The sequence below is a fragment of the Cotesia glomerata genome, linkage group LG5 (genome assembly GCF_020080835.1).
Source record: "Cotesia glomerata isolate CgM1 linkage group LG5, MPM_Cglom_v2.3, whole genome shotgun sequence".
Taxonomy (NCBI): Eukaryota; Metazoa; Arthropoda; class Insecta; order Hymenoptera; family Braconidae; genus Cotesia; species Cotesia glomerata.
In genome coordinates this window covers 2574153-2600103 of record NC_058162.1, presented here as the reverse complement: position 1 = coordinate 2600103, position 25951 = coordinate 2574153, and the positions used below count along the sequence as shown (strand labels likewise).

Here is a 25951-nt window from a genome sequence, read left to right as displayed (position 1 = left end):
TTTCTGTAGTTAAGAATGTGGATACTCAAATGAAAGCTCTTGATGCGTATAACATCTAGATGAGCTTATATCTTAAAAAATGTCAATAGTTAAAAAAGTACAGTGCAATTTAACAAAAGTCATTATTTAATAAAGCAAATGTTCATTTATTTATATTTCACAAGTCACGGCAGTCACATAGTGACAAGGTTGCTAATATTAAATTATTAATTTAAACAACTTATGATCCAGCTAATCAATCGTTGTATTATCATCATCACTGTCAGTCGCCTGTTGATTTAACAATTCAACTCCTTCTTCTCCTTCATAATACTCATTTTTATAATCCACTTTTTTCTTCTGTCCATCAAAATTAATCTCTTTTCTCTCTCTCCTTAATTTTCTAAATTTATCAATAGCATGAGCGATTATTAATACCAAAAGTCCGATCAATAAAACACTCAAGACACTTATTAATATCGTGTCAATAATTGTCAATATATTTCGGTCGCGACTTTCACTAATTGATCCTGAAAAATCATCAGTTTGCCTGAAATAAAGCAGGATAATTTTAGCAAGTACTTTATATAAAAATAAAAATAAAAAAAATTATTTTTACTGGGTCTGAGTTGGTTTTTGTTCATCTTCACCCAAGGGTTTATTCATTGACCTAAATAGGTCTTTAGTAAGTTGATTGAAGACAGTGTTCCCAAGCCAATCAGCAAGGTCGCTTCGATTTATTTGTTGTAAGCGGTGCGCTAATATACTATGAGTTTTCCCTTTACCTTCGCCCGGTGAGCTGTTCCAGTGGATCAAATGTTCCAAGCATGTAAAGTCGCCGCTAACTAATCTTTCTTTCGGTAAAGTATTTATATGTTACGTATTTATTTATAAAAGAAATTATTTTTAAAAATTGACTTTTACCAGCCGCTGAAATGTCACTTGGTAGGTCATAGGACGTGTAATGCAGAGCTGCTATTAATCGATTACACGCAACGTTATCTAAATGTGAAGCTATGTACTCTAATTCTGAGAGATTAATGTCTATTGTACCAAACACTTTGTATATTTTTAATAGTACAATATTTACAGTAAGTAATTTATGATCCATATTTTTTAAGTGAAGAAATGTATAAATTATATGAACTGAAATTTAACATTTGATTATTTTTATTATTTTTTTTTTAACAAATAAATTAAAAAAAAAATTGGATAATTATTTACAAGTGAAATCTATTATTTTAATTTTCATTTTTTTGAAAGAAATTTTTTTTTTTATTTTAATAAATATTTTTTTTTAAATAAATTAAAAAAATGAGCAATTAATTAAAATTGATTAAAATTTGAAAAATTTTCAGCTAGTTATGGTCTAAAATTTTAATTTAATCAAAAAAAAAATTGTAATTTTATGAAATGAAAAATATTAATTTTTTAACTAAAAAAAAGTCATTTAAAAATTTACTTTTTTAAAAATTAAATTTTATAAAAAATCAAAAATTTTGGTAAATATTTACAAGTGAGGTCAATTATTTTAATTTTAATTTTTTTGATAAAAATTTTTTTTTTAATTTTGATGTATTTTATTTTTTGAAAAATACATTAAAAAATGAACAATTAAAAAAAAATTGATTAAAATTTGAATACTTTTCAGCTAGTTATGGTCTAAAATTTTAATTTAATCAAAAAAAAATTGTAATTTTATGAAATGAAAAATATTAATTTTTTGACTAAAAAAAAGTTATTTAAAAATTTACTTTTTTAAAATTAGATTCTATAAAAAATAAAAAATTTTGGTAAATATTTAAAAGTGAGGTCAACTATTTTAATTTTAATTTTTTTAACAAAATTTCTATTTGATTTTATTGATATATTTTTTTTAAATACATAAAAAAATGAACAATTTAAATAAAACTTGATTATCACAATTTTAACAAAATTTCCAAATTTCCTAAAAAATTTATAAATTAAAAAAAAATTCTGATCAACTTTTTTTTTTAAATTGTTCCTTTTTTTATGTACTTTTCAAAAAAAAATAAATCAAAAAAAGATAAAATATAAATTTTATCCAAAAAAATGAGAGCCAAAATTTTTTCCAACTTTTGAATGCAAAAAAGTTATTGAAATATTAATTTTTTGATATTTTCGATATCACCACCATAAATTCGCTCTAACAACAATGAGAAAAAAAAATGTAAAAATGTAAATAATTACCGAAAATTGTTGAAAATAAATTCATATTTTTATTTGTTAAAAAAACTATAAAATTATCAAACGTTGGATAATTCCAGTGTCAATAAATTATTTGTTTATTTATTTGATACAAGTGAAGTGAGCTGATAAGATTTTTTTATTCAAACGAGTATAACTTTCATCTGTACTTATTTTTCGGACGTTTCTTTTTACAGCACCCGCAGCCTGTTGGTGGAGTTTCAACAATTGTTTCTCTTGGTGGTATTAATGGTTCAACTACAGTAACGTGTTGTACTGCTGCGTCAACATAATCCTCAGATAATGACTTTGCGCGAGGCCAAGACGGCTGGGAAGCGACTGATGTTACTGGTGTTGTCGGTATTACTGGAGTTGCTGCTCTTACTGGCTTTGCTGCTCTACTTCTTTTTGCTCTCTTAGGTTTAACTTTACTCGTTTTTCCTCTCTCCAAGTCCTCGCAAGAGTCTCTGACAATAATTAAATCATTTTATCTTGTCAAGTTTCATTTAGTTACATAATTTGTTTGATTTTGTAGGTAAATAAGTGCACTTTAAATGCCTCATCAGATAAAATTAGCTTTTTTTAAGTAATTAAAATGATATTTTAAACTTTTAAAAAGATTTCTTTTAAATAATTTTATAAATTTTTATTTTTTAGCTTCAGAAGGAATAAAAATTGAATTTTTAATGAAGAAATAATTGAAAAATTATTTTTGATTTTATTAAAAGTTATCAAGTATATTTTATTATATTTAATAAAAACTGAAAAATGAAGCTTATGTATCAATTTTAAAGTTTTTTTTTAATAATTTTGAAATAAAAAAAAAAATTTTTTTTAGAGATAATTTAGAAATTTTTTAAACAAATAAATTGTAGTAAAAAAAATTTTTTTATAAAATTCTATATTTATAAGCTTTTAAAAATTTTTAATGAAATTTTTTATAAATAGTTTTTCAAACCTTTTTTTTTTTTTAAAAGAAAAAAAAATTGTCAAGTGTCATATTTTTTTATATGGTTTAAATAATTTATTAAAATCTATAAAAATTGCATCAATTGTAATTTTTACTTGACTAAATTTTTTATAAAAATTTTTAACGTTTGTAATATTTAAAATTATTAAGATTATTAAGACAAAACATACAGTTAAAAAATTTTATAATATTATTGTATTTTTTACTTTACTAAATTTTTTAAAAAGAATTATCATAAAAATTTTTAAAGTTTATAAAACTTAAAATTTTGGAGATTTACAAAAAAATGAAGTTAAAAAATTTTAATAAAAATAAATTTAATGAAATAATTGTATTTTTCAGTTTACTTAATTTTTTAAAAAGATTTATCATACACGGAAAAAAGTAAACTGTAATATTTACTCGGATTCCGGTTAATTTTTATAGTTTCAAATAGTAAAGCGGACATCGGGGTGGCAAAAATATAAATATTACAGAACTTAATTTAGAAAGTATAAAAGCCACAATTTATAATTTAATATCCAAAATAAGTGATTAGTAGCTGTCACTATAGTAAATAACGACTTTTTCATCTTAAAAAATTACAGTTTCAAACAGTAAAAATTGCCATTTCAATATATAGTCGATATTATGAGGAGAAGGGGAACTCAGATGAAAGAGAAGGGGCTCTCATTCTGGGAAAATTTTACATTTGAAACAGTAAAAATTATACTTTTAAAATATATATTTTACCAGTCCAAGCAAGTCAATAATTACAGTTTGATTTTTAGCGTTGCGTTTAAAATTTACCATTTTACTTTGTAAATATTGACGTTGCTTGTATTAGAAATTTACTAACTTTATTTTATACTTTTTACATATCATTGCGATCATTTTTTAGGTACGACATGATAAATATCAAAGTCTGAATTCTTAATTATTATACTTAAACATTTTAGACATTTACATAGCGAATATTACTATTTGAAATAGTATTTTCTTCCATGTAAAGAGTAAATTGTAACGTTTAAATGGTAAATATTATAAAGTGAATAGTAAAATCACGATTTTACTGTTTGAAATGGTAATTTTTAGCAGTTGATCATTACTTATTATAAATCGACTGTTATTTATAACAGTTTACTTTTTTCCGTGCATCGATAATAAATAATTTACTTAATAATTCAAAAAAAAGAACAATTAAATTTTTTTTTCATTTTCTAGATGAAGAAATTTTTTTATTAGGGTAAATACCCTAATAGATGCACGGAAAAAAGTAAACTGTAATATTTACTCGGATTCCGGTTAATTTTTATAGTTTTAAATAGTAAAGCGGACATCGGGGTGGCAAAAATATAAATATTACAGAACTTAATGTAGAAAGTATAAAAGCCACAATTTATAATTTAATATCCAAAACAAGTGATTAGTAGCTGTCACTATAGTAAATAACGACTCTTTCATCTTAAAAAATTACAGTTTCAAACAGTAAAAATTGCCATTTCAATATATAGTCGATATTATGAGGAGAAGGGGAACTCAGATGAAAGAGAAGAGGCTCTCATTCTGGGAGAATTTAACATTTGAAACAGTAAAAATTATACTTTTAAAATATACATTTTACCAGTCCAAGCAAGTCAATAATTACAGTTTGATTTTTAGCGTTGCGTTCAAAATTTACCATTTTACTTTGTAAATATTGACGTTGCTTGTATTAGAAATTTACTAACTTTATTTTATACTTTTTACATATCATTGCGATCATTTTTTAGGTACGAAATGATAAATATCAAAGTCTGAATTCTTAATTATTATACTTAAAAATTTTAGACATTCACATAGCGAATATTGCTATTTGAAATAGTATTTTCTTCCATGTAAAGAGTAAATTGTAACGTTTAAATGGTAAATATTATAAAGTGAATAGTAAAATCACGATTTTACTGTTTGAAATGGTAATTTTTAGCAGTTGATCATTACTTATTATAAATCGACTGTTATTTATTACAGTTTACTTTTTTCCGTGTAAGAATTTTTAACGTTAATTATACTTATAAAAATAAATTAAATAAAATTTCAAAAAGTAAACACTTATAATCAAATAAAAAACTCTAAAATTAGCTTATTAAAAACTGAGGCATTTTAGCGATCCAAAAATAGCAATATCAAAATTACTTTTTTTTTTTCCTGCAACATCGAGAAACGCAACATGCGCAACAATTAGCAATCTTCCGGCGTAAAATTAACGTGCATATGCAGCTGAACAAACAAGTGCCTCCCAAAATACTAGCCCCCACTGGCAAGGATATTATCAATTTATGATTGTAAAAAGTGTCCTTTATTCGTTTCAAAACAGCATTTTCTCTTTTCCTGTTCCCGTCCTTATCAATCAGCTTGCTGTCACTTTGATTAACAATTTGCGCGCGTTTATCACTCGTTTTTGCTTTTTTTCCCGTTGAATTTTTTTCTACAGGATTAAAACTTAACAAACTGTACGTAAATTATTCAATTTTAAAATTTCAATTATTAATTAATTTAATCTGCTTACTGCTGAAAAGGTTTTGTTTCTTTGATCACGTTACTTTTTTCCGTTTCAGCATTTTCGATGTAATCTAGCGCAGCTTTTGCAAACTCTTGATCAAATGCGTTATTATACAATTTATCTTCATAATTATAATCATCATTATTATCATCTTCTTCGTCAATATCCAGTAAGTCTTTTAATTTAGTCTCCAACTGTATGTTGGACTCTTCATCTTGATTTGACGCAAGTCCCTTATTTATTTTAATATTAAATAATAAAAATTAAATTATTTAAACTTTTAAATTATTAAATTTGAGGAATATTTAATTACCTGTTTAATAATAAATAAATATATAATAAAAACAATAAAAATCATTGATTTTATTATTTTAAATTAAAAAATAAAAAAAGGTTAGACAATCATTTGAAAGCCATCAAGCTAAAAAATTTAACGGAATGAAGTTAATCATTAAATAATTCAGTTGTTAACATTTTGACGTGAGGTTTACATTACAAATGGCATGTCATAATTTTTATAATATAATTATACATATTTACGATGAGATTTATTTATTATTTTTATATAACATTGATATATTTTTGTGAGGTAAATTAAAAATATTTTTTATAATTTTTTTTTTTTTAATTTAATTATTTAGGATTAAAATTAAGATTAAGGTTAGAAGAAATTAATATTATTAATGCAATAGAGAGCATGGATAATTCGAGGTTCAACAGATTTAAGTATCGCTGAGCTGAGACACTTGTCTGAAAAATTACACCCGGAACAGTGTGTTAAAGTACTGGAGTCGTTGTACTTAAGAACACCTGGTTACACGTTGAAAGATGAAAAAAAATTACACCAATTGACGTCATCAGAACAATGCCAAATAAAATTAGAGCAGTGGAGTCATATATTTCCAGGTGATTAAATTTTTTTATTTTTTTTATAATTAATTTATAATTCATATTTTTATTCGTTTTAATTATTCAAGGAAAGAAGAATAATCGAGCGCGGTTACACATTATTAAAATTTTACAAATGATTGGACGTATTGATTTAGCTAATTATATTAAACGTAGTAAAAGAATTGCCGAGTTGTTGCATAATATCAAATATTTACCAAGAAGATACAGAAAACATTTGGAGGAGTTGAAGAAACGGAATAAAGCTAAAAAACTTAAATTACATTTAAAGAAAAAATCTAATGATAAAAATTTTAATAAACCACGAGCTGTTTATGGGTAAGATTATTACTATTCAAAAATATTTATTTGATAAATAATATAGTAATTAGCAACCTTGCAATCACTATGTGACTGCCGTGAGTTGTGAACTATAAATAAATAAAATGTTGCTTGATTAAAAAATAAATTTTGTTAAATTGCACTGTACTTTATTAAATATTGACGTTTTTAAAGATATAAGCTCATCCCGAAGTTACTCTCATCAAGAGCTTTCATTTGAGTACCCACATCAATTTTTGATATATTTTTCATATATACATATATATGATATATATAATATATATAAATATATGAAAAATTGATGTGGGTACTCAAATGAAAGGTCTCAATGAGTGTAACATCAGGGTGAGCTTATATCTTTAAAAATGTCAGTAGTTGACAAGATACAAGGTGATTTCTTAATTATTGATATTTTTATAGATGTAAGCTCATCCCGATGTTACACTCACTGAGACCTTTCATTTGAGTACCTACATCAATTTTTCATATATTTATATATATCATATATATAAATATATGAAAATGCATGTGGGTACTCAAATGAAAGCTCTTGATGAGTGTAACATCGGGATAAGCTTAGATCTTTAAAAATGTCAGTAGTTCACAAGATACAAGGTAGTTTCTTAATTATTGATATATTTAAAGATATAAGCTCATCTTAACATTACACTCATCAAGAGCTTTCATTTGAGTACCCACATGCATTTTTGATATATTTTTCATATATACATATATATGATATATATAATATATATAAATATATGAAAAATTGATGTGGGTACTCAAATGAAAGGTCTCAATGAGTGTAACATCAGGGTGAGCTTATATCTTTAAAAATGTCAGTAGTTGACACGATACAAGGTGATTTCTTAATTATTGATATTTTTATAGATGTAAGCTCATCCCGATGTTACACTCACTGAGACCTTTCATTTGAGTAACTACATCAATTTTTCATATATTTATATATATCATATATGTAAATATATGAAAATGCATGTGGGTACTCAAATGAAAGCTCTTGATGAGTGTAACATCGGGATAAGCTTTGATCTTTAAAAATGTCAGTAGTTGACAAGATACAAGGTAGTTTCTTAATTATTGATATATTTAAAGATATAAGCTCATCTTAACATTACACTCATCAAGAGCTTTCATTTGAGTACCCACATGCATTTTTGATATATTTTTCATTTATACATATATATAATATATACAAAAAGTTTGGAAAATCCAAAAGTGCACGCCTCATAATCTCATTTTTTACAATAAAATTGATTATAATAAAATATAAAAAGCAAAATGATAAAAAACAGAAAACTGCTATGGTTTAGGGGCGCCATAACTCTAAGGTGAGGAAAAAAAATACTATAATAAAATGTATAGATAGATTTACAAAAAAATCCACAGTCATATATTAGTTTTTTATAAATAATAATTTAACGGCAGTGAATTGAACGCTCATATTAATTAAGAAAATCCGTCGTGTGTTACTTTAGATAATAAAAAAAAAATTATTCCGATACGATCATTTTTTCGACCAATTTCCCTGCCACATACACCCATTTATACACGGACGTCCAGAAAAGATTATGTTTAATGTTATTATTTACTATGTTAAAAAAAAAAATTGTTATTGAAATATATTTTATGTGCCTGACAAATTATTTGACTTGATATAAGTGTACTCATATTAACCTGTAAGTGCGATATAAATGACAAAAAATCAATTTCAGTTTCAAGAAAACTGCTTTTTTCGAAATGTCGAGAGTAGAGCACAACCTCAACACTTCGCTTATGAGGCGTGCAATATATGAAAAATTAATGTGGGTACTCAAATGAAAGGTCTTGATGAGTGTAACACCGAATTGAGCTTATATCTTCAAAAAGGTCATTATTTAAGAAAGTACAGTGAAATTTAACAAAAATCATTATTTAATAAGGCAAAATTTTATTTATTTCTAATAACAATAATAATAATAATAATAATAATAATAATAATAATTTCTAAATAAACAATTTTTTGAGAAGTTGTTATTATTTTTTTTTCTGATTACAATTTAAGAATTACTTAATTTTTTATTATGCAGACTTGTGGAGCGACAGGCAAAAGAAGATGATCCATCTTCAACAAAATGGATCATTGTTATAATTTGCATTTTGTTGTTAGTCATAATAATAATAATAACTGCAGCGATAACTATCTGCAAAAAATTCGGAAAAATACAAAAAGTACCATTAAGTCAAGTTCCTATGTGCCACCCAAGTTGCAGTGGCTACAAGCGTTTCCTTCAAGACGTCGAAGACGGATGGATGTCAAGTAAATCCGATTTGCCGCCGGCCAAGTACCAGAGAAGTGCTCCCATTCCTGTACTGCCACTGTCAGAATCTGAGCCGGAAAAAAAGCCAGTGAAGAAACCAGAAAAGAAACCAGAAAAGAAAACGGAGAAGAAACCGGAGAAAAAGAAGCCAGAGGAGAAACCGGAGAAAAAAAAGCGGCAATCTAAGCAAAAATCCATCGAAAAAGTGGTGCAAAAAATACAGAAGGTTGAACCGGTTGAGAAAATTATCAAAACTGAAACTAAAGTTAAGGAAACTGAAAAAAAGGTTACAAAAGAAAAGAAAGAAAAACGTAAAACTGTTACAGAAAGTGAAGAAACTGATGTAGAGCCTCCAAAATTTATTAGTGGTCCAGAACTTAGGGAGATTTTGGATCAACATACCAGTACTTGTAGTTGTTGCGCGTGTCGACCTAATCCAGGTATGAATTTTTTATTTTTATAATACTTGTATATTATCATACATTCTGACAATTGTTGAAATTTTTTATAATTAACATTTTTAAAAACTTAAACTTAATTTTTTAAATATTTTTACATGTGAAATTTTTTTATGATCATTTAATTGTTTTAAGAATCTAAAAAATTAACTATTAAAAAAAAAAGATAGCATTTATCATTTTTTTAAATTTCTTTATTTGGAATTTTTTTCGCGAAATTTTCATTACAATTCAATCTATATTATTAAGAAAATAAAAAATGACCTTGTATCTTGTGAATTATTGAAATTTTTAAAGATATAAGCTCATCTCGATGTTACACTCATCGAGACCTTTCATTTGAGTACCCACATCAATTTTTCATATATTTATATATATTATATATATGTATATATGAAAAATATATCAAAAATGCATGTGGGTACTCAAATGAAAGCTTTTGATGATTGTATCATCGGGATGAACTTATATCTTTAAAAAGGTCAATATTTAAGAAAATACAGTTCAATTTAACACAATTAAAAAATTACCTTGTGTCTTGTAAACTATTGACATTTTCAAATATATAAGCTCATCCCGATGTTACACTCATCGAGACCTTTTATTTGAGTACCCACATCAATTTTTCATACATATTATATATATATATATATATATATATATATATATATATATATATATATATATATATATATATATGTATATATATATATATATATCAAAATGCATGTGGGTACTCAAATGAAAGCTCTTGATGAGTGTAACATCGAGATGAGCTTATATCTTTAAAAACTTCAATAGTTAAGAAAATACAGAGCATTTCAACAAACATCTTGTGAACTATTGCCATTTTCAAAGTTATAAGCTCATTCCGATGTTACACTCATCGAGACCTTTCATTTGAGTACCTACATCAATTTTTCATATATTTATATATATCATATATATATATATATATATATATATATATATATATATATATGTATATATGAAAAATATATAAAAAATGCATGTGGGTACTCAAATGAAATCTCTTGACGAGTGTAACATCGGGATGAGTTTATATATTTAAAAAGGTCAATAGTTAAGAAAATACAGTGCAATTTAACAAAATTCATTATTTAACAAAGCAAAATTTTATTTCTTTATATTTCACAAGTCAAAGTAGTCACATAATGACTGCAAGGTAGCTAGTTTTTATAAAAATCTAAAAAATTGTTAGATGTCTGATAAAATTTAGTATCAAAATTTTAAAATAAATATTTTTTTTCCGCAGATGGGACAACCGACGAGCGAACACTTTGTTCAGATAAATTTTGCAATAATCGCAAAGCCGCCCGAGTAATGAATCATATTAAACCCTTCACCAATGAACACGTTAGAAAATCGAGTTGGTTTAAAAATAGAGCGATGACGATTTGCAAATTTCCGAGCAGAAAAGTAAGCCAGGACAAGGAAAAATTGCCGTTGACGTACTCGCCGGTGAGTACTGCGACAGAAGGATCGACTACTGAAAGTCCTCCGGCGACCAAGCGTAAGTCTTCGTCAAAGAGTCCTCCACCTCTACCTCCGCCTCCACCACCGCCACCGCCTCCACCTCCACTTCCACCTCCTCTCCCCGAGGAACAAAAACGAGAGTCTAAAGCCAAAGAAAATTCTCCGAGGAAGGAAAACAGCCCGAGAAAAAGTTCGACGCCAAAAAGCAGCTCCAAGAGTCCGTCGAGAAGTTCAAAAAAATCACTCCAACCTTGTGTGAAAAATTCTTGCTCCACTAAAAATTCCTCGCCGCGAAATTCGAGACATTCAAAAAGTAATAAAAATTAGAGATAAATTTTCGAAAAATAAATAACTTTATTTTATTCGTCGCAAAATAATTCCCTAAACAATACTATCATTCATCGGTTATCTATAGTACAGATATATTGTAATTGTCAACGTGAGTGAAGAACAAAAGTTATGCAATGATAATAATGATGACGAATAAATGGAATTGATGGTATAAATAATCGCGAAATACTTTGCCAGACTTCAGTACTCTTCAAAATGAAACACGCGCTGTTACTGTTTTTACTTATCGGAATTTCTCTTGGTAAATATTTTATTTTATATATATAAATTAAATTAGCTGACACTTTAATATTTTATGACATTAAAATTAGCAGTCACTTAACTATTTTTTAATTTTTTTTAACAATTAGATTTTTTTTTAAATTATTTTAAAAAAATAGCATCTTTTATTTTTTTAAATTTCTACGTCAATTTTTTTTCTCCTTTTTTTGCCATAATTTATTTATTTAAAAAACTATCAAATATAATTATTAAAAAAACAAAATTATCAAATATCTGCTGAATTAATTTTTATGAACATTTTTAGAATTTTTTTTATTGAAAAAAAATTAAAAGAATGAATTTGACAAGTAGAGAATTTGAAAAATTTTAAGTGTAATTTTTTAAAAATATTTTTTTAATTTTTATTAATTCAAAAAAAAAAATTTTTAAACGTCTGCTAATTTTATGAAAATCGAATTAGCCGACATTTGAATGAAAATAAATTTAGCAGATATTTAATAATTTTTAGAATTTTTTTTTCTAAATAAATTATGGCAAAAAAAATTAGAAAAATAAAATTGACTTGTAGAAATTTAAAAAATGCAATCCCTAGCGGTTTTGTAAATGCCGAAAAAATGTCGCAATTATACAGTATTAATGCGGTATTTTTTCAGCATTTTTTTGGTTGTTTTGGTCAGTTTTTTTATCGAAAAATTACGGAACATTTACCGTAAAAATGCGATACATTTACGCTGAAAATGCGGCATTTTTACGGTAAAATGACTGTATTAAAACCATATTTAAAAAATGGTGTCAAATTAAATAACGCTCGGACTAGGATTCAAACCCAGAACCTCCTGAGGACATGTCGGCTACTCTACCATTTGAGCTACCCGGTCTATACCATAGTGTTTTTTTGCTTATTCTATATACATTAAGCCACACCGTCCATCTTACGATAAGCATATTTAAAATTAAATAATATAGTTATATATGTGAAACAATATAACTTTTCGATTTTAGAAAATTTGCAATTTTCTAAGTAAGAAATTAAAAATTGAAATTAAAATTAGAATATATTTACTTAACATATGTATTATTTTATATTAATTATCGCTAAATACCTAATTAAAAAATAATATTCTAAGGTAAAAGCCCCAATAGATGATCACGTACCAGTATATGATCACTCCATGTATTTGTATATCTATATTCACAAATATAGGTATACAAATACATGGAGTGATCATATACTGGTACATGATCATATATTGGGGCTTTTACCTTACATATTTTTTATTCAAAAACAGTATTTGTTTTTGCAAAGTAGCGATGGAGAATAAAAAGCAAAATTTGAAATTTTTCATTTTATTCATTTCTAACATAGAAGTGAACTAAAAATAAAACTAAATCTTTAATAATTGTCCATTATGTCAGAAAATATTCGGCAAATGCGGTAATTGCGGCAAATGCGGTAATTGTATAGTATATTTTTAGTAACTGTACAGCATAAGTGCAGTATATATACTGGATAACTACAGTATAAAAACTGGCCAAAACAACTATAGTTTAACCGCATTATTACCGAATTATAACGGTAAATATACGGCATGAGCATAAATGCCGAAAAATTACGGTATTTTTACGGCATTATCAAAACCGCGAGGGATTTTTTTTAACAAATTTGTTTGTTAAAAAAAATTAAAAAATTCTCTAGTGACTGCTAACTTTAATGTCATGAAATTTGAATATTTTTAGAATTTTTTTTATTGAAAAAAAAACTAAAAGAAAAAATTTGACAAGTATAATTTTTATTGGTTCAAAAAATTAAAAATTAAAAAATGTCCGCTAATTTTAGTATAATAAATATTAGAAATTTTTTTAGAATTTTATAACAATTAATTGATTTGTTATCAAAATTTGAAAAAATTGACAGTTTTCAGCTGACTTCAGTATCATAATATTTTTAATATGATTAATACATTTAAAAAGGTGCAATAAATTATTAATTGTTTTTGTTTACTTACAGAGGATGACGTTGACCAAGGTTACTACGAGTTGATGAATAATTTTATTACCGGAGCGAGTGAATTTCCGGCTCCTGAAAAATTAGCGAGAGGCGTTTTTACTAAAGACTTAGTTCTTTATTCGAGTTATTATATGAGTGAAATGTTACAAGATTTTTTACTCGAGTATTATCAGCAGGTAAATTATTTTTGTTTCTTCGCAGTAAATTAGTCTAATTTATCTGTTCTACGCAAATATAAAAATAATTAACATCAATTATTTTAACTGTTTTAATTTAATTTTTCATGATTGAGGGTAAAAGGTTATTAACTTGTGATCGTTTTGATTTAGTTAATTTAATCAACATAAATTTAGTCAGTTAATTTAATTACATTTTTACTGATAATTATAAAAGTCTGAAATGAGAATTAATTTAGCAAATATTTAATAATTTTTAGAATTTTTTTAACAAATAAATTATGGCAAAAAAATTGGCATGTAGAAATTTTATAAAATTTTAAAAACGATTTTTTAATTTATTTAATTTAAAAGGAGATCCAAGTACCCTTCTAGTGTAAAGAATGTCTATAAAAAATACATAGAAATACTTTTGTTATCTTAAAATTAATTTTTAAATTAATTAATAACATTTTTGAGGAAATTTCCGATAAATTTACTCGTTAAATAATTATTAACATTTGATTGACTAATAAAAAATATAGCACTCTGAATTACCTTTATACACTTGACAACATCGCAAGAGTGTCCCTAATCTTAAAATTTATTTATGTTTACTGTCTAACTAAAATGACTAAGATGTTCTAGCATTTAAAAAACCGAGGTTACTTATGCGCCGAGTAACTGCGCAAGCGGTGTTGCCAAGTCAAATACAAGACTTTAAAGAACCCAAGTTCCGAGTGATTTTTCATAAAAAGTAGAAAATATCTCCGTAATACGTTCGGAAAGCTACTTTTTTATTGTTTTAATCTTTAGCTTATTATTTTTTCAATCAAATTCAATGAAAATAAAATTTTTTTAAATCGTTAATTGCATTAAATTCTTAACCAAATACCGGCTGGTGAAATCACCATTCACATGTAAAAATTACAATTTTCAAACCTAATTATTTCATTAAATATCCGGTAAATCTACTGTTTTTTAATTTTTTTATTAGTTATTAGGCTATGCAGATTGAATTTACAAATTTTCAGGAAGTTTTAAAAGTTTGACTACTTCCGGTGAATCTCCTTAAAATTAATTTTTAAATTAATTAATAATATTTTTGAGGAAATTTCCGATAAATTTACTCGTTAAATAATTATTAACATTTAATTGACTAATAAAAAATATAGCACTCTGAATTACCTTTATACACTTGACAACATCGCAAGAGTGTCCCTAATCTTAAAATTTATTTATGTTTACTGTCTAACTAAAATGACTAAGATGTTCTAGCATTTAAAAAACCGAGGTTACTTATGCGCCGAGTAACTGCGCAAGCGGTGTTGCCAAGTCAAATACAAGACTTTAAAGAACGCAAGTTCCGAGTGATTTTTCATAAAAAATATAAAATATCTCCGTAATACGTTCAAAGAGCTACTTTTTTATTGTTTTAATCTTTAGCTTATTATTTTTTCAATCAAATTCAATGAAAATGAATTTTTTTTTAAATCGTTAATTGCATTAAATTCTTAACCAAATACCGGCTGGTGGAATCACCATTCACATGTAAAAATTACAATTTTCAAACCTAATTATTTCATTAAATATCCCGTAAATCTACTGTTTTTTAATTTTTTTATTAATTATTAGGATACCCAAATTGAATTTACAAATTTTCAAAAAGTTCTAGAAAATTGGACTACTTTACGTGGATCTCCGTGAGGAGATCCAAGTATCTTTCTATTGTAAAGAATGTCTACGAAAAAACAATACGTAGAAATACTTTTGTTATCTTAAAAAGAAAGCGTTTTTTAAAAAAATTAGTACTGAACATTTCCGACAGGTGGCGTTTGGCCGCTGAATCTTCTCGTTAGAAGAAAGTTAAGTTTCAGGAATTAAGTAATGAAATAAAAAAATGTTCTTCTCCGCTTAAGAAGCTTTTCTGCTGTTAGATTTAATTTTAACCAATTATTTAAGAACATCCAAGTACTCTCCTAGTGTAAAGAATGTCTATAAAAAATTACGTAGAAATACTTTTGTTATCTTAAAATTAATTTTTAAATTAATTAATAACATTTTTGAGGAAATTTCCGATAAATTTACTCATTAAATAATTATTAACATTTGATTGACTAATAAAAAATATAGTACTCTGAATTACCGGTATATACTTGACAACATCGCAAGAGTGTCCCTAACCTTAAAATTTATTTATGTTTACTGTCTAACTAAAATGACTAAGATCTTCTAGCATTTAAAAAACCGAGGTTACTTATGCGCCGAGTAACTGCGCAAGCGGTGTTGCCAAGTCAAATACAAGACTTTAAAGAACGCAAGTTCCGAGTGATTTTTCATAAAAAATATAAAATATCTCCGTAATACGTTCAAAGAGCTACTTTTTTATTGTTTTAATCTTTAGCTTATTATTTTTTCAATCAAATTCAATGAAAATAAATTTTTTTTTAAATCGTTAATTGCATTAAATTCTTAAACAAATACACGGCTGGTGGAATCTCCATTCACATGTAAAAATAACAATTTTCAAACCTAATTATTTTTTATCCCAGAAATCTACTGTTTTTTAATTTTTATATTAATTATTAGGTTGCGTAGATTGAATTTACAAATTTTCAGGAAGTTTTAAAAATTTGACTACTTCGCGTGGATCTCCTTAACAGCCGAGACCAGTGATTGCAGTTTCAATCGGCTTAGCGAAACTAATGGAAATTTTGAAAAAACGTTTTTAGAGATAATAGATAATTTAATAAACTATTTCACCACAAAGCGTTTTTTTCAAAAATTTCATTCGTTTCGTGAAACCAATCGAAACTGCAATTGCTCTGCTGTTGGGAGTGCGACAGAGATAGTTCCGTTGAACTCCGTGAGAGCAAAGCGAGAAAAAGATGGTCTCGCCTGTTAACAAATTTTTAATATTATAATATTATATTAAATAGTCAAATTACGGTTCAACTTTAATGTCATCTAATTTTTTTATTTTTCTTGAATAATAAACTATGTCTAGAAAATAATTTATAAAAAATTGCACTTGTAATTTTTTAGAGCTTATAAAGAAGTAATTTTTTTATTTAAAAGTTAATTTTTTCTTGCTATAATTTACTTGTTTAAAAATTTCTAAAAAAAAAGTAGAAAGCAAAAAAAATTGGCTAATTTAATTAAAATAATTCTAAACTTATTTAATTTAAAAATCATATAATTGAATAAAATTAATTAATTAATTAACAGGCATCAAGAGCAAAAAATGGAATGATCAGAGACATGAAAAATTCAGTTGAAAGATTGACAGAATTATTTATACGTTCAACAATTCCGCCTGAAGATGATATGAAGAGAGTAAATAATTTATTAGAAAAATTACTAAAGTGCTTACCGGGTAATGTCAAAATAAAACGTAAAGCATTGCCGCCGTTACCGCCGCCCAATCAAGTGGAGACTCATCTGGGAAATGAAGAGCTGTCAAGTCTTTATCTGGACCTCGCTGGACGCATAGACAGAGATTTAAAGAGTATTCGTGATCTTGTAGACGGAGTACTTTTGTCTGGATGGGAGAAAGCTAGACTGTCTTTCAATAAAGTTCAAGATCAACTGAGGGAAGATCATTTAAATCCAATGCTTTGGTCATTTTCCGCGGAAATAAATAAAATAAATGACAAAGAAGCGATTATTAAACAACACGTGACGAACGACACTTGGCAAGCTTATAGAGAACTCAATCAACGAGTTAACTCAGCTCTGCAATCACTTTAAATATTTATACATGCAATTTTTATATTATATGAACATAGATATATTTGTTATTTTAATAATTATAATTATTTTTTATGTAAATTTGTATAAATTTATTTTTACCGTAATTTTTTCTTCTTAATAACAAAACAAGCCAGCGGTTAATTTATTACTTATTTTTTTTTTATAAATTGCTTGTAATCTATATAGATAATATATATTATTAAGAGAACAAGAAAATACCATGTATCTTGTGAACTGTTGACATTTTTAAAGATATAAGCTTATCCCAATGTTACACTCATCAAGACCTTTCATTTGAGTACCCACATCAATTTTTCATATATTTATATATATTATAAATATATTCATATATCAAAAATATATCAAAATGTATGTGGGTACTCAAATAAAAGCTCTTGACAAGTGTAACATCAAGATAAGCTTATATCTCTCAAAATATCAATATTTAAGAAATGATCTTGTATTTTGTGAACTATTGACATTTTTAAAGATATAAGCTCATCCCAATGTTACACTCATCAAGACCTTTCATTTAAGTACCCACATCAATTTTTCATATATTTATATATATTACATATATATATATATATATCAAAATGCATGTGGGTACTCAAATGAAAGCTCTTGATGAATGTAACATCGGGGTGAGCTTATATCTTTAAAAATGTCAATAGTTAACAAGATACAAGGTAATTTCTTAATTATTGATATTTTTAAAGATAAAAGCTCATCTCGATGTTACATTCATCAAGATCTTTCATTTGAGTACCCACATCAATTTTTCATATATTTATATATTTGTATATATTATAAATATAAGTATATATGAAAAATATATCAAAATGCATGTGGGTACTCAAATGAAAGCTCTTGATGAATGTAACATCGGGATGAGCTTATATCTTTAAAAATGTCAATAGTTAACAAGATACAAGGTAATTTCTTAATTATTGATATTTTTAAAGATAAAAGCTCATCTCGATGTTACATTCATCAAGATCTTTCATTTGAGTACCCACATCAATTTTTCATATATTTATATATTTGTATATATTATAAATATATGTATATATGAAAAATATATCTAAATGCATGTGGGTACTCAAATGAAAGCTCTTGATGAATGTAACATCGGGGTGAGCTTATATCTTTAAAAATGTCAGTAGTTAACAAGATACAAGATAATTTCTTAATTATTGATATTTTTAAAGATAAAAGCTCATCTCGATGTTACACTCATCAAGATCTTTCATTTGAGTACCCATATCAATTTTTCATATATTAATATATATTATATATATGTATATATGCAAAATATATCAAAATGCATGTGGGTATTCAAATGAAAACTCTTTATGTATAATGCCAGGATGAGCTTATATCTTTAAAAAGGTCAATAATTAAGAAATGACGCTGTATTTTATCAGCTATTGACATTTTTAAAGATATAAGCTCATCCCGATGTTACACTCATCGAGACCTTTTATTTGAGTACCCACAAGCATTTTCATATATTTTTCATATATTCATATATATAAATATATAAAATATATGAAAAATTGATGTGGTTATTCAAATGAAACGTCTTGATGAGTATAAAATCGGGATGAACTTATATTTTTAAAAACGTCAATATTTAAAAGAGTACAGTGCAATTTACCAAAAATCATTATTTAATAATGCAAAATTTTATTTATTTATAGTTCACAAGTTACGGCAGTCACGTAGTGACTGCAATGGTTGCTAGTATTGATATTATTTAAAAATGAGTGAATTATCATCTGCAATAAAAAATAATTCGGTAATCAAATATCGTATTTATAACTCTGTCATAAGATACTTTGTATAAAAAAACTTAATCACCTTTGATAATAGTTTTACTGACTATTTATTTACATCTCATTGATTAAGTAACTTATCAATGAAACATAAAATAAATATTTTTCTCTACTCCAAGACTGACAAAGTGTCCAGATAAATATCCATTTAAATTTTTAATCTCGTCTTAATTAATAATAATAATAAATAGTTTGTCTATGACTAATCTGTCTCTTATTGAGAGCAATAAATGATTCAACATCTCGGACTTAGAAAATATTGAAAAAAAAAAACTTTTTTATTACACAGTAATCAATAGTTTGCGTTTGCAATAACAAAACTTAAAGTACCATAAAACGAATCAACGCTTTACATTAATGATTGATTTACAATCGGTACTATTATTATTATTTTCATAATAATGGAATGTTTTATAACATGTTCTACAACAATAAGATGATAACATCTATAAACTCAAAAATTTTCAAAACAAATTCACTTTTTCTTGGCAGTAAAAATTTGCCAAGCTTGAATTTATAATTTAATCAGTTATTAACTTGTGAACTTAACTTGATTGCGTCTCACTTTTCATAAAAATTTTATAACTGTAAGTATTCTCAATTATTTACATAAAATTAATTGAAGAAAAAATTATAATAAGTCTTAAAAATAAAAAGTCAAAAATATAATTATATAATAAATTATTTAGTCAATATCGTCGAATTGTCCTTCGACAATTTGCCGCGTCGGATATTTTCCCCGAGCGTAATTTTCAGCTACTACATCTTTCACTCTGGGTACATGTAAATCTGCGGGGCAAAAGTACATTGGGTTGCCGTAGATGTACTTTGGTGTAAAGCAGTCTTTTTCAATAATTTGCGGTGGATTATAGGCGTCAAAATCATCCGCGCTGTCACTGTCTTTGTCCCAGTCTTCGGTTTTTATTGAACACACTTGCGACATTGAACTCCTGGAATAAATTTATTTTAATAGAGAATTAGTTTAGTTTATTTTAATTTTAATTAATTATAAAGTACTAACGAGAGAGTGGAGAAACTTTCGGTGGAACTACGTGAACTAAATGAACTGTTTGATGAATTGCTCTGGGGTTCTACCTTTGGACCATCTAGCTTTAATTCTGATTTATTGTAGGCTCTCAGTGATTCACGGAGATTTTTAAAGTTTAGTATCTGAAACAATTAATTTTTTCATTACTTTCATTTTTGAGTTGGTTGAAAATATAATTAGTATTTATTATAATAATGAAAACTAGCAACCAGTCACTATGTGACTTCTGTGATTTGTGAACTATGAATAAATAAAATTTTGGTTTATTAAATAATGACTTTTGTTAAGGAAGTACGAGCACCAAGGCAACTTTTGATAAAAGGCTTGATTTTTTTTTAATATCAAGTTTAAATATGTCTAAACAAATTCCGAAAATTTGAAAGAGATTGCCCGATTATTTAAATAAATAGTTAACTTTAAAGATGAGCAATTTAACATTGGTCTTATGGGGTAACCTTCAAGCATTGATACCTTTCTGTATTTTTCTCGTAAAACTGTCGGTGAATATTTTTAAAAAACTTATGGATGAAAGTAAATATATAAGTCATAAATTTTATTCAAAAAAATTTACACTTGCCCGACTAATTAAAGTGTATTAATTAAAAGAAAAATAAATGCCGCCATTAGCCAATGTTAAATGTATATCTATACATTGAGAAAAATCATATGGTTACTGCTCTCCCCTTACCGCGCTAGAGTCGATACCTATCCCCACCCCGTCTAGCGCTCGTACTTCCTTAAATTGCACTGTACTTTTTTAACTCTTAACATTTTTAAAGATATAAGCTCATCCCGATGTTACACTCATCAAGAGCTTTCATTTGAGTACCCACATGCATTTTTATATATTTTTTATATTTACATATATATAATATATATAAATATATGAAAAATTGATGTGGGTATTCAAATGAAAGGTCTCGATGAGTGTAATGTAGGAATGAGCTTATATCTTTAAAAATGTCAACATTTGACAAGATGCAAGGTCACTTCTTAATTATTAACATTTTTTAAGATATAAACTCATTTTAATGTTACACTTATCAAGAGCTTTCATTTAAGTACCCACATGGCATTTTTGATATATTTTATATATATAGTATTTGTGAAACATATAAATATATAAAAAATTAATGTAGGTACTCAAATGAAAGGTCTCGATGAGTGTAATATCGGGATCAGCTTATATCTTTGAAAATGTCATTAGTTGACAAGATACAAGGTCATTTCTTAATTATTGATATTTTTAAAGATATAAGCTCATCTCGACGTTACACTTATCAAGAGCTTTCATTTGAGTACCCACATGCATTTTTGACATATTTTCATATATATCTATATTTATAATATATAATATATATAAATATATGAAAAATTGATGTAGGTACTCGAATGAAAGGTCTCGATGAGTGTATTATCGAGATGAGCTTATATCTTTAAAAATCTCAATAATTCACAAGATACAAGGTAATTTCTTAATTATGTTAAATTGCACTGTACTTTCTTAACTATTTACGTTCTTAAAGATATAAACTCATCCCGATGTAACACTCATCATGAGCTTTCATTTGAGTACCCACATGAATTTTGATGTATTTTTCACATATACATATATATAATATATATAAATATATGAAAAATTGATGTGGGTACTCGAATGAAAGGTCTCGATGAGTGTATTATCGAGATGAGCTTATATCTTTAAAAATCTCAATAATTCACAAGATACAAGGTAATTTCTTAATTATTTTAAATTGCACTGTACTTTCTTAACTATTTACGTTCTTAAAGATATAAGCTCATCCCGATGTAACACTCATCAAGAGCTTTCATTTGAGTGGCCACATGAATTTTGATATATTTTTCACATATACATATATATAATATATATAAATATATGAAAAATTGATGTGGGTATTCAAATGAAAGGTCTCGATGAGTGTAACATCGGGATGAGCTTATATCTTCAAAAATATCAATAGTTCCCAAGATACAAAGTCGTTTCTTAATTATATTAAATTGCACTGTACTTTCTTAACTATTGACATTTTCAAAGATCTAAGCTCATCTCGATGTTGCATTCATCAAGAGCTTTCATTTGCGTACCCACATGCATTTTCATGTATACATATATATAAATATATGAAAAATTGATGTGGGTACTCAAATGAAAGGTCTCGATGAGTGTAACATCAAGATGAGCTTATATCTTTAAAAATCTCAATAGTTCTCAGATGAAGACACTAGGTAATTTCTCAATTATGTACCTAGAAATAGTGCATTTTAAAATACAGTCCAAATACTTATAATAAATTGACTATTTGTGTATATATTATGAAGCCTTGAAAAGGCACAAATTCAAATCAAGACACTAAAAAAACTGATTTTTCATTTGACTATCCTAAACACAAAATTTTTCTTATTCTATTACTATAGATAATAAATTAAAAAATAAATTTTTAATAAAAATATTAAAAAAAATAATTACTTGATAATTATCAACATCAATATAATTCTGCTCAACATCAAATCCCACAAGACTCCCAAAATCCTTCAGATACTCCGGTAACTCTCTCAAATCATTAGCATAAATATCCAGATACTCAATCTTCTCAAGTTCCTTCACAGACTCCGGCAACGAGCAAATATGATTGCTCGAAACATCCAATACCCTCAAGCTCTCCAGCTTTCCAATATTCCCGGGCAACATAATCAAAGTATTCTGCGCCAATAACAAAATCTCCAATTTTTTCAAACAGCAAAATTCATCCGGAAGCCAGCTGATGTGGTTCCGGCTAAAGTCAATCATCGTAACATTAACCAGACCTTTAATCTTGGGAGAAACGGTCGAAAGCCCAACCGCTTGTGAATGAAATACCTTAATCTCTCCAGGTGAGTTAATAAATTCCATCGGTAATTCCGTAAATAAATTTCCCGCGTAACTATAATGATTATTTCCAATTTTTAACTCCTCAACAGATTCAATATCGCTCAAAATAGCGGCAATATTTTTCTCTGTAAAATTACAGCGTTGTAAATTTAAAACTCTTACTCTAATTTTTGGATTAGGAGGAATTTTAATTAAATCAAAAAGTGAATTTTCAAAATTAAGCTCTTCAAATTTATAATATTTCCCGGAAAAAATCCACTGTGGAAATTGAAGCCGGACATTATTATTATTCCTTCCGTAGAATTTTTTTATTCTGTGACTATAAACTCGCCCGTCAATATTCATTTTATTATCAGATAAATTTAAACTCTCCAAAATTGGCATTCCAAGCTCAATACAGGACGGAATAAATTTAAAATAATTATCCGATAAATCCAAATTTTTTAAGCGCGTCATTTTTTCCCAAGAAGTTGGTAAAAATTTAATACAATTTCCCGAAAAATTTATTTTTTCTGCCTTTAACAAAGCTCCGGAATTTTCTGGAAAATTTTCCAGCCTATTATTGACAATACTCAGCACTTTTAAGCTCTCAAGCTTTTCCAGAACTTGCGGAAATTCTCTAAATTTATTTCTATCCAATATTAAAGTCTCCAACTTGACTAAACACGTGATAGCGCTTGGGAGAGAAAACAGTCTGTTGTCGGACAAGTCTAGCTCCAACAAATTGCAGTAGCGCTTAAAAAAATTATCCGAGACACTGTTTAAATCTTTTTGGATTAATTCAAGCTCCGACACTTTAGCTTCTTCTTTTTTTATCTCATCCGCATTGTCAATTTTATCAATTTTAGTTGAATTCCCGTTTGATAAACTTCCATTGATTTGCACTCTTGATTTAGCGTCACGCTTGCTCCTTTGTCTCTTTTTTACTTCCGGCATTGTTTGATGATCCATATATCTTTTTTTGGTCCTTTAAATATCGATTTTTTTTAGGTTAGAAAAATGTTTTTTTTTTTTTTTTTATTAATAATTTATCTGATTTTTAAACTTACCTTTTGTGAAGAATATCGGAACAAGTGACAGCTGGATGATTAAATAGTTAATTTTAAAATATTTTATTTGAGATTGTGAGACTTGTTGTTAGGACGAGTATATACAGACTCAAGTGACGCTTTGGGAGATTGTTTGAAATTAAAGAACAGCATATGCTGCCGTAGATTTTTTTTTAATGTGATCTGGTGATACTGTTTGATGGTAATGGAACTTTTTTATCGGCTGGTACGGAAAGTTGAAAGCGGGAAAATTTTGAAGTTTTTTAAAATAACTAGTATATGTTGCGCGCGCAAGCGCGCGTGAGAATTTAGTATGAGTAAAATTATCTATATTTTCATACTTATGATATATTTGACCAATCACGTTACGAATAGTTTGTCTTATTGTGTATATTTTCATATTTTTCATCTAAATTATAAGAGTGGACTAGTATACGTTGCGCGCGCAAGCGCGCGTGTGAATTTAGTATGGAATTATCTATATTTTCATACTTATGATATATTTGACCAATCACGTTACGAATAGTTTGTCTTATTGTGTATATTTTCATATTTTTCATCTAAATTATAAGAGTGGATACTGACTCTGATATATCAGCCACCTTACCTATAACTTACTGTCAATCTACGTCCGCAATTTGAAGCAAACTTGACGGAAAGAGTTGGCAAAGCGAGTGATTACCTATTAGTTACCCGAGAAAAAATGTTTCTATATAATCATATATAATTGTATATAATCATATATGACTATATATGATTATATATGGAATCAAATATATAATTATATACAATTATATATAATCATATATAATATTACATGACTATATATGGAATTGTATATAAGATTATATATAATTATATATGACTATATATGGAGCAATATACAGCCAAGCAAGATTATATATAGTACCATATATAATTATACATAGTTATATATAATCATACATGACTATATATGGAATTGTATATAAGATTATATATAATTATATATGACTATATATGAAGCAATATACAACCAAGCAAGTTTATATAGTTCCATATATAATTATATATAACCATATATATAACCATATACTATTTATTTTTTAATTTTAGGAATTTTTATGGCTTTTTTATTTTAATTTATCGAATATTGACTACTACAGTTGTTGTGACTCAACTGGAGCGAAAGGACTTCCTTAAATTGCACTTATAGTTTTTCAAGTTTTTTACATGTGAAATTTTTTAAATAAAAAATTTCTAAAAATTTTGAAATTTTGGCTAACTTCATTTTCATTACTGAAGTTAGTTAATTTTTTGATTTTTTTTTAATTATAAAAATTATAGGAAAAAACAATTTTTAAAAATTTCACTCCAGTTTTTCAAGTTTTTTTACAAATGAAATTTTTTTTTTGATTTTTTTGCAATAATCTTTTCACTAAAAAAGAATTCTAAAAATTTTTAGATGTCAGCT

At 26.4% G+C, this 25951-nt stretch overlaps 4 protein-coding genes and 1 long non-coding RNA gene across 7 annotated transcripts; 2 read left to right on the top strand and 3 right to left on the bottom strand.

The window, feature by feature from the left end:
• Positions 1-146: 146 nt before the first annotated feature.
• Positions 147-996, bottom strand: LOC123265081. Its single transcript, XM_044728672.1, has 3 exons — positions 904-996; positions 599-829; positions 147-529 (listed from the first exon to the last, which is right to left on the bottom strand). The coding sequence occupies exons 2-3, from the start codon at positions 643-645 to the stop codon at positions 232-234; spliced, it is 345 nt and encodes a 114-aa protein (XP_044584607.1). The 5' UTR covers positions 646-829; positions 904-996; the 3' UTR covers positions 147-231.
• Positions 704-11522, top strand: LOC123265078 (uncharacterized protein DDB_G0284459-like). Of its 2 annotated transcripts, XM_044728669.1 has the most exons (6): positions 704-839; positions 907-1070; positions 6371-6584; positions 6656-6905; positions 8999-9669; positions 10964-11522. In XM_044728669.1, the coding sequence occupies exons 2-6, from the start codon at positions 996-998 to the stop codon at positions 11509-11511; spliced, it is 1758 nt and encodes a 585-aa protein (XP_044584604.1). In that variant the 5' UTR covers positions 704-839; positions 907-995; the 3' UTR covers positions 11512-11522. The 2 variants fall into 2 exon arrangements, with proteins under 2 accessions (XP_044584604.1, XP_044584605.1); XM_044728670.1 differs by lacking the exons at positions 704-839; positions 907-1070 and having other exon boundaries at positions 6451-6584; positions 6661-6905.
• On the bottom strand, positions 2432-13838 carry LOC123265082. 2 transcript variants are annotated; one of them, XR_006509499.1, is made up of 4 exons: positions 13764-13838; positions 5685-5911; positions 5312-5603; positions 2432-2654 (listed from the first exon to the last, which is right to left on the bottom strand). It is a non-coding gene; the product is annotated as an uncharacterized LOC123265082 (long non-coding RNA). The 2 variants fall into 2 exon arrangements; XR_006509498.1 differs by having other exon boundaries at positions 5312-5911.
• On the top strand, positions 11642-17746 carry LOC123265080. The gene is made up of 3 exons (XM_044728671.1): positions 11642-11776; positions 13766-13941; positions 17149-17746. The coding sequence occupies exons 1-3, from the start codon at positions 11731-11733 to the stop codon at positions 17668-17670; spliced, it is 744 nt and encodes a 247-aa protein (XP_044584606.1). The 5' UTR covers positions 11642-11730; the 3' UTR covers positions 17671-17746.
• Positions 17747-19809: 2063 nt separating this feature from the next.
• On the bottom strand, positions 19810-24555 carry LOC123265555 (leucine-rich repeat protein soc-2 homolog). Its single transcript, XM_044729356.1, has 4 exons — positions 24516-24555; positions 23048-24442; positions 20533-20681; positions 19810-20461 (listed from the first exon to the last, which is right to left on the bottom strand). Exons 2-4 carry the CDS (start codon positions 24398-24400, stop codon positions 20197-20199), a joined length of 1767 nt encoding a protein of 588 aa, XP_044585291.1. The 5' UTR covers positions 24401-24442; positions 24516-24555; the 3' UTR covers positions 19810-20196.
• Positions 24556-25951: the final 1396 nt, after the last annotated feature.

Excerpts from the sequence above, each read along its gene's own strand:
- LOC123265081 (XM_044728672.1), bottom strand. The coding sequence starts at position 645 with ATGAATAAACCCTTGGGTGAAGATGAACAAAAACCAACTCAGACCCA. Across the intron at positions 530-598 it reads CAAAAACCAACTCAGACCCA|GCAAACTGATGATTTTTCAG; the intron begins GTAAAAATAATT and ends GCTTTATTTCAG.
- LOC123265078 (XM_044728669.1), top strand. The coding sequence starts at position 996 with ATGTACTCTAATTCTGAGAGATTAATGTCTATTGTACCAAACACTTTG. Across the intron at positions 1,071-6,370 it reads TTAATAGTACAATATTTACA|AGAGCATGGATAATTCGAGG; the intron begins GTAAGTAATTTA and ends TTAATGCAATAG. Across the intron at positions 6,585-6,655 it reads GTGGAGTCATATATTTCCAG|GAAAGAAGAATAATCGAGCG; the intron begins GTGATTAAATTT and ends TAATTATTCAAG.
- LOC123265555 (XM_044729356.1), bottom strand. The coding sequence starts at position 24,400 with ATGGATCATCAAACAATGCCGGAAGTAAAAAAGAGACAAAGGAGCAAG. Across the intron at positions 20,682-23,047 it reads TTGATGTTGATAATTATCAA|ATACTAAACTTTAAAAATCT; the intron begins GTAATTATTTTT and ends TAATTGTTTCAG. Across the intron at positions 20,462-20,532 it reads GAAAGTTTCTCCACTCTCTC|GAGTTCAATGTCGCAAGTGT; the intron begins GTTAGTACTTTA and ends AATTTATTCCAG.
- LOC123265080 (XM_044728671.1), top strand. The coding sequence starts at position 11,731 with ATGAAACACGCGCTGTTACTGTTTTTACTTATCGGAATTTCTCTTG. Across the intron at positions 11,777-13,765 it reads ACTTATCGGAATTTCTCTTG|AGGATGACGTTGACCAAGGT; the intron begins GTAAATATTTTA and ends GTTTACTTACAG. Across the intron at positions 13,942-17,148 it reads TACTCGAGTATTATCAGCAG|GCATCAAGAGCAAAAAATGG; the intron begins GTAAATTATTTT and ends ATTAATTAACAG.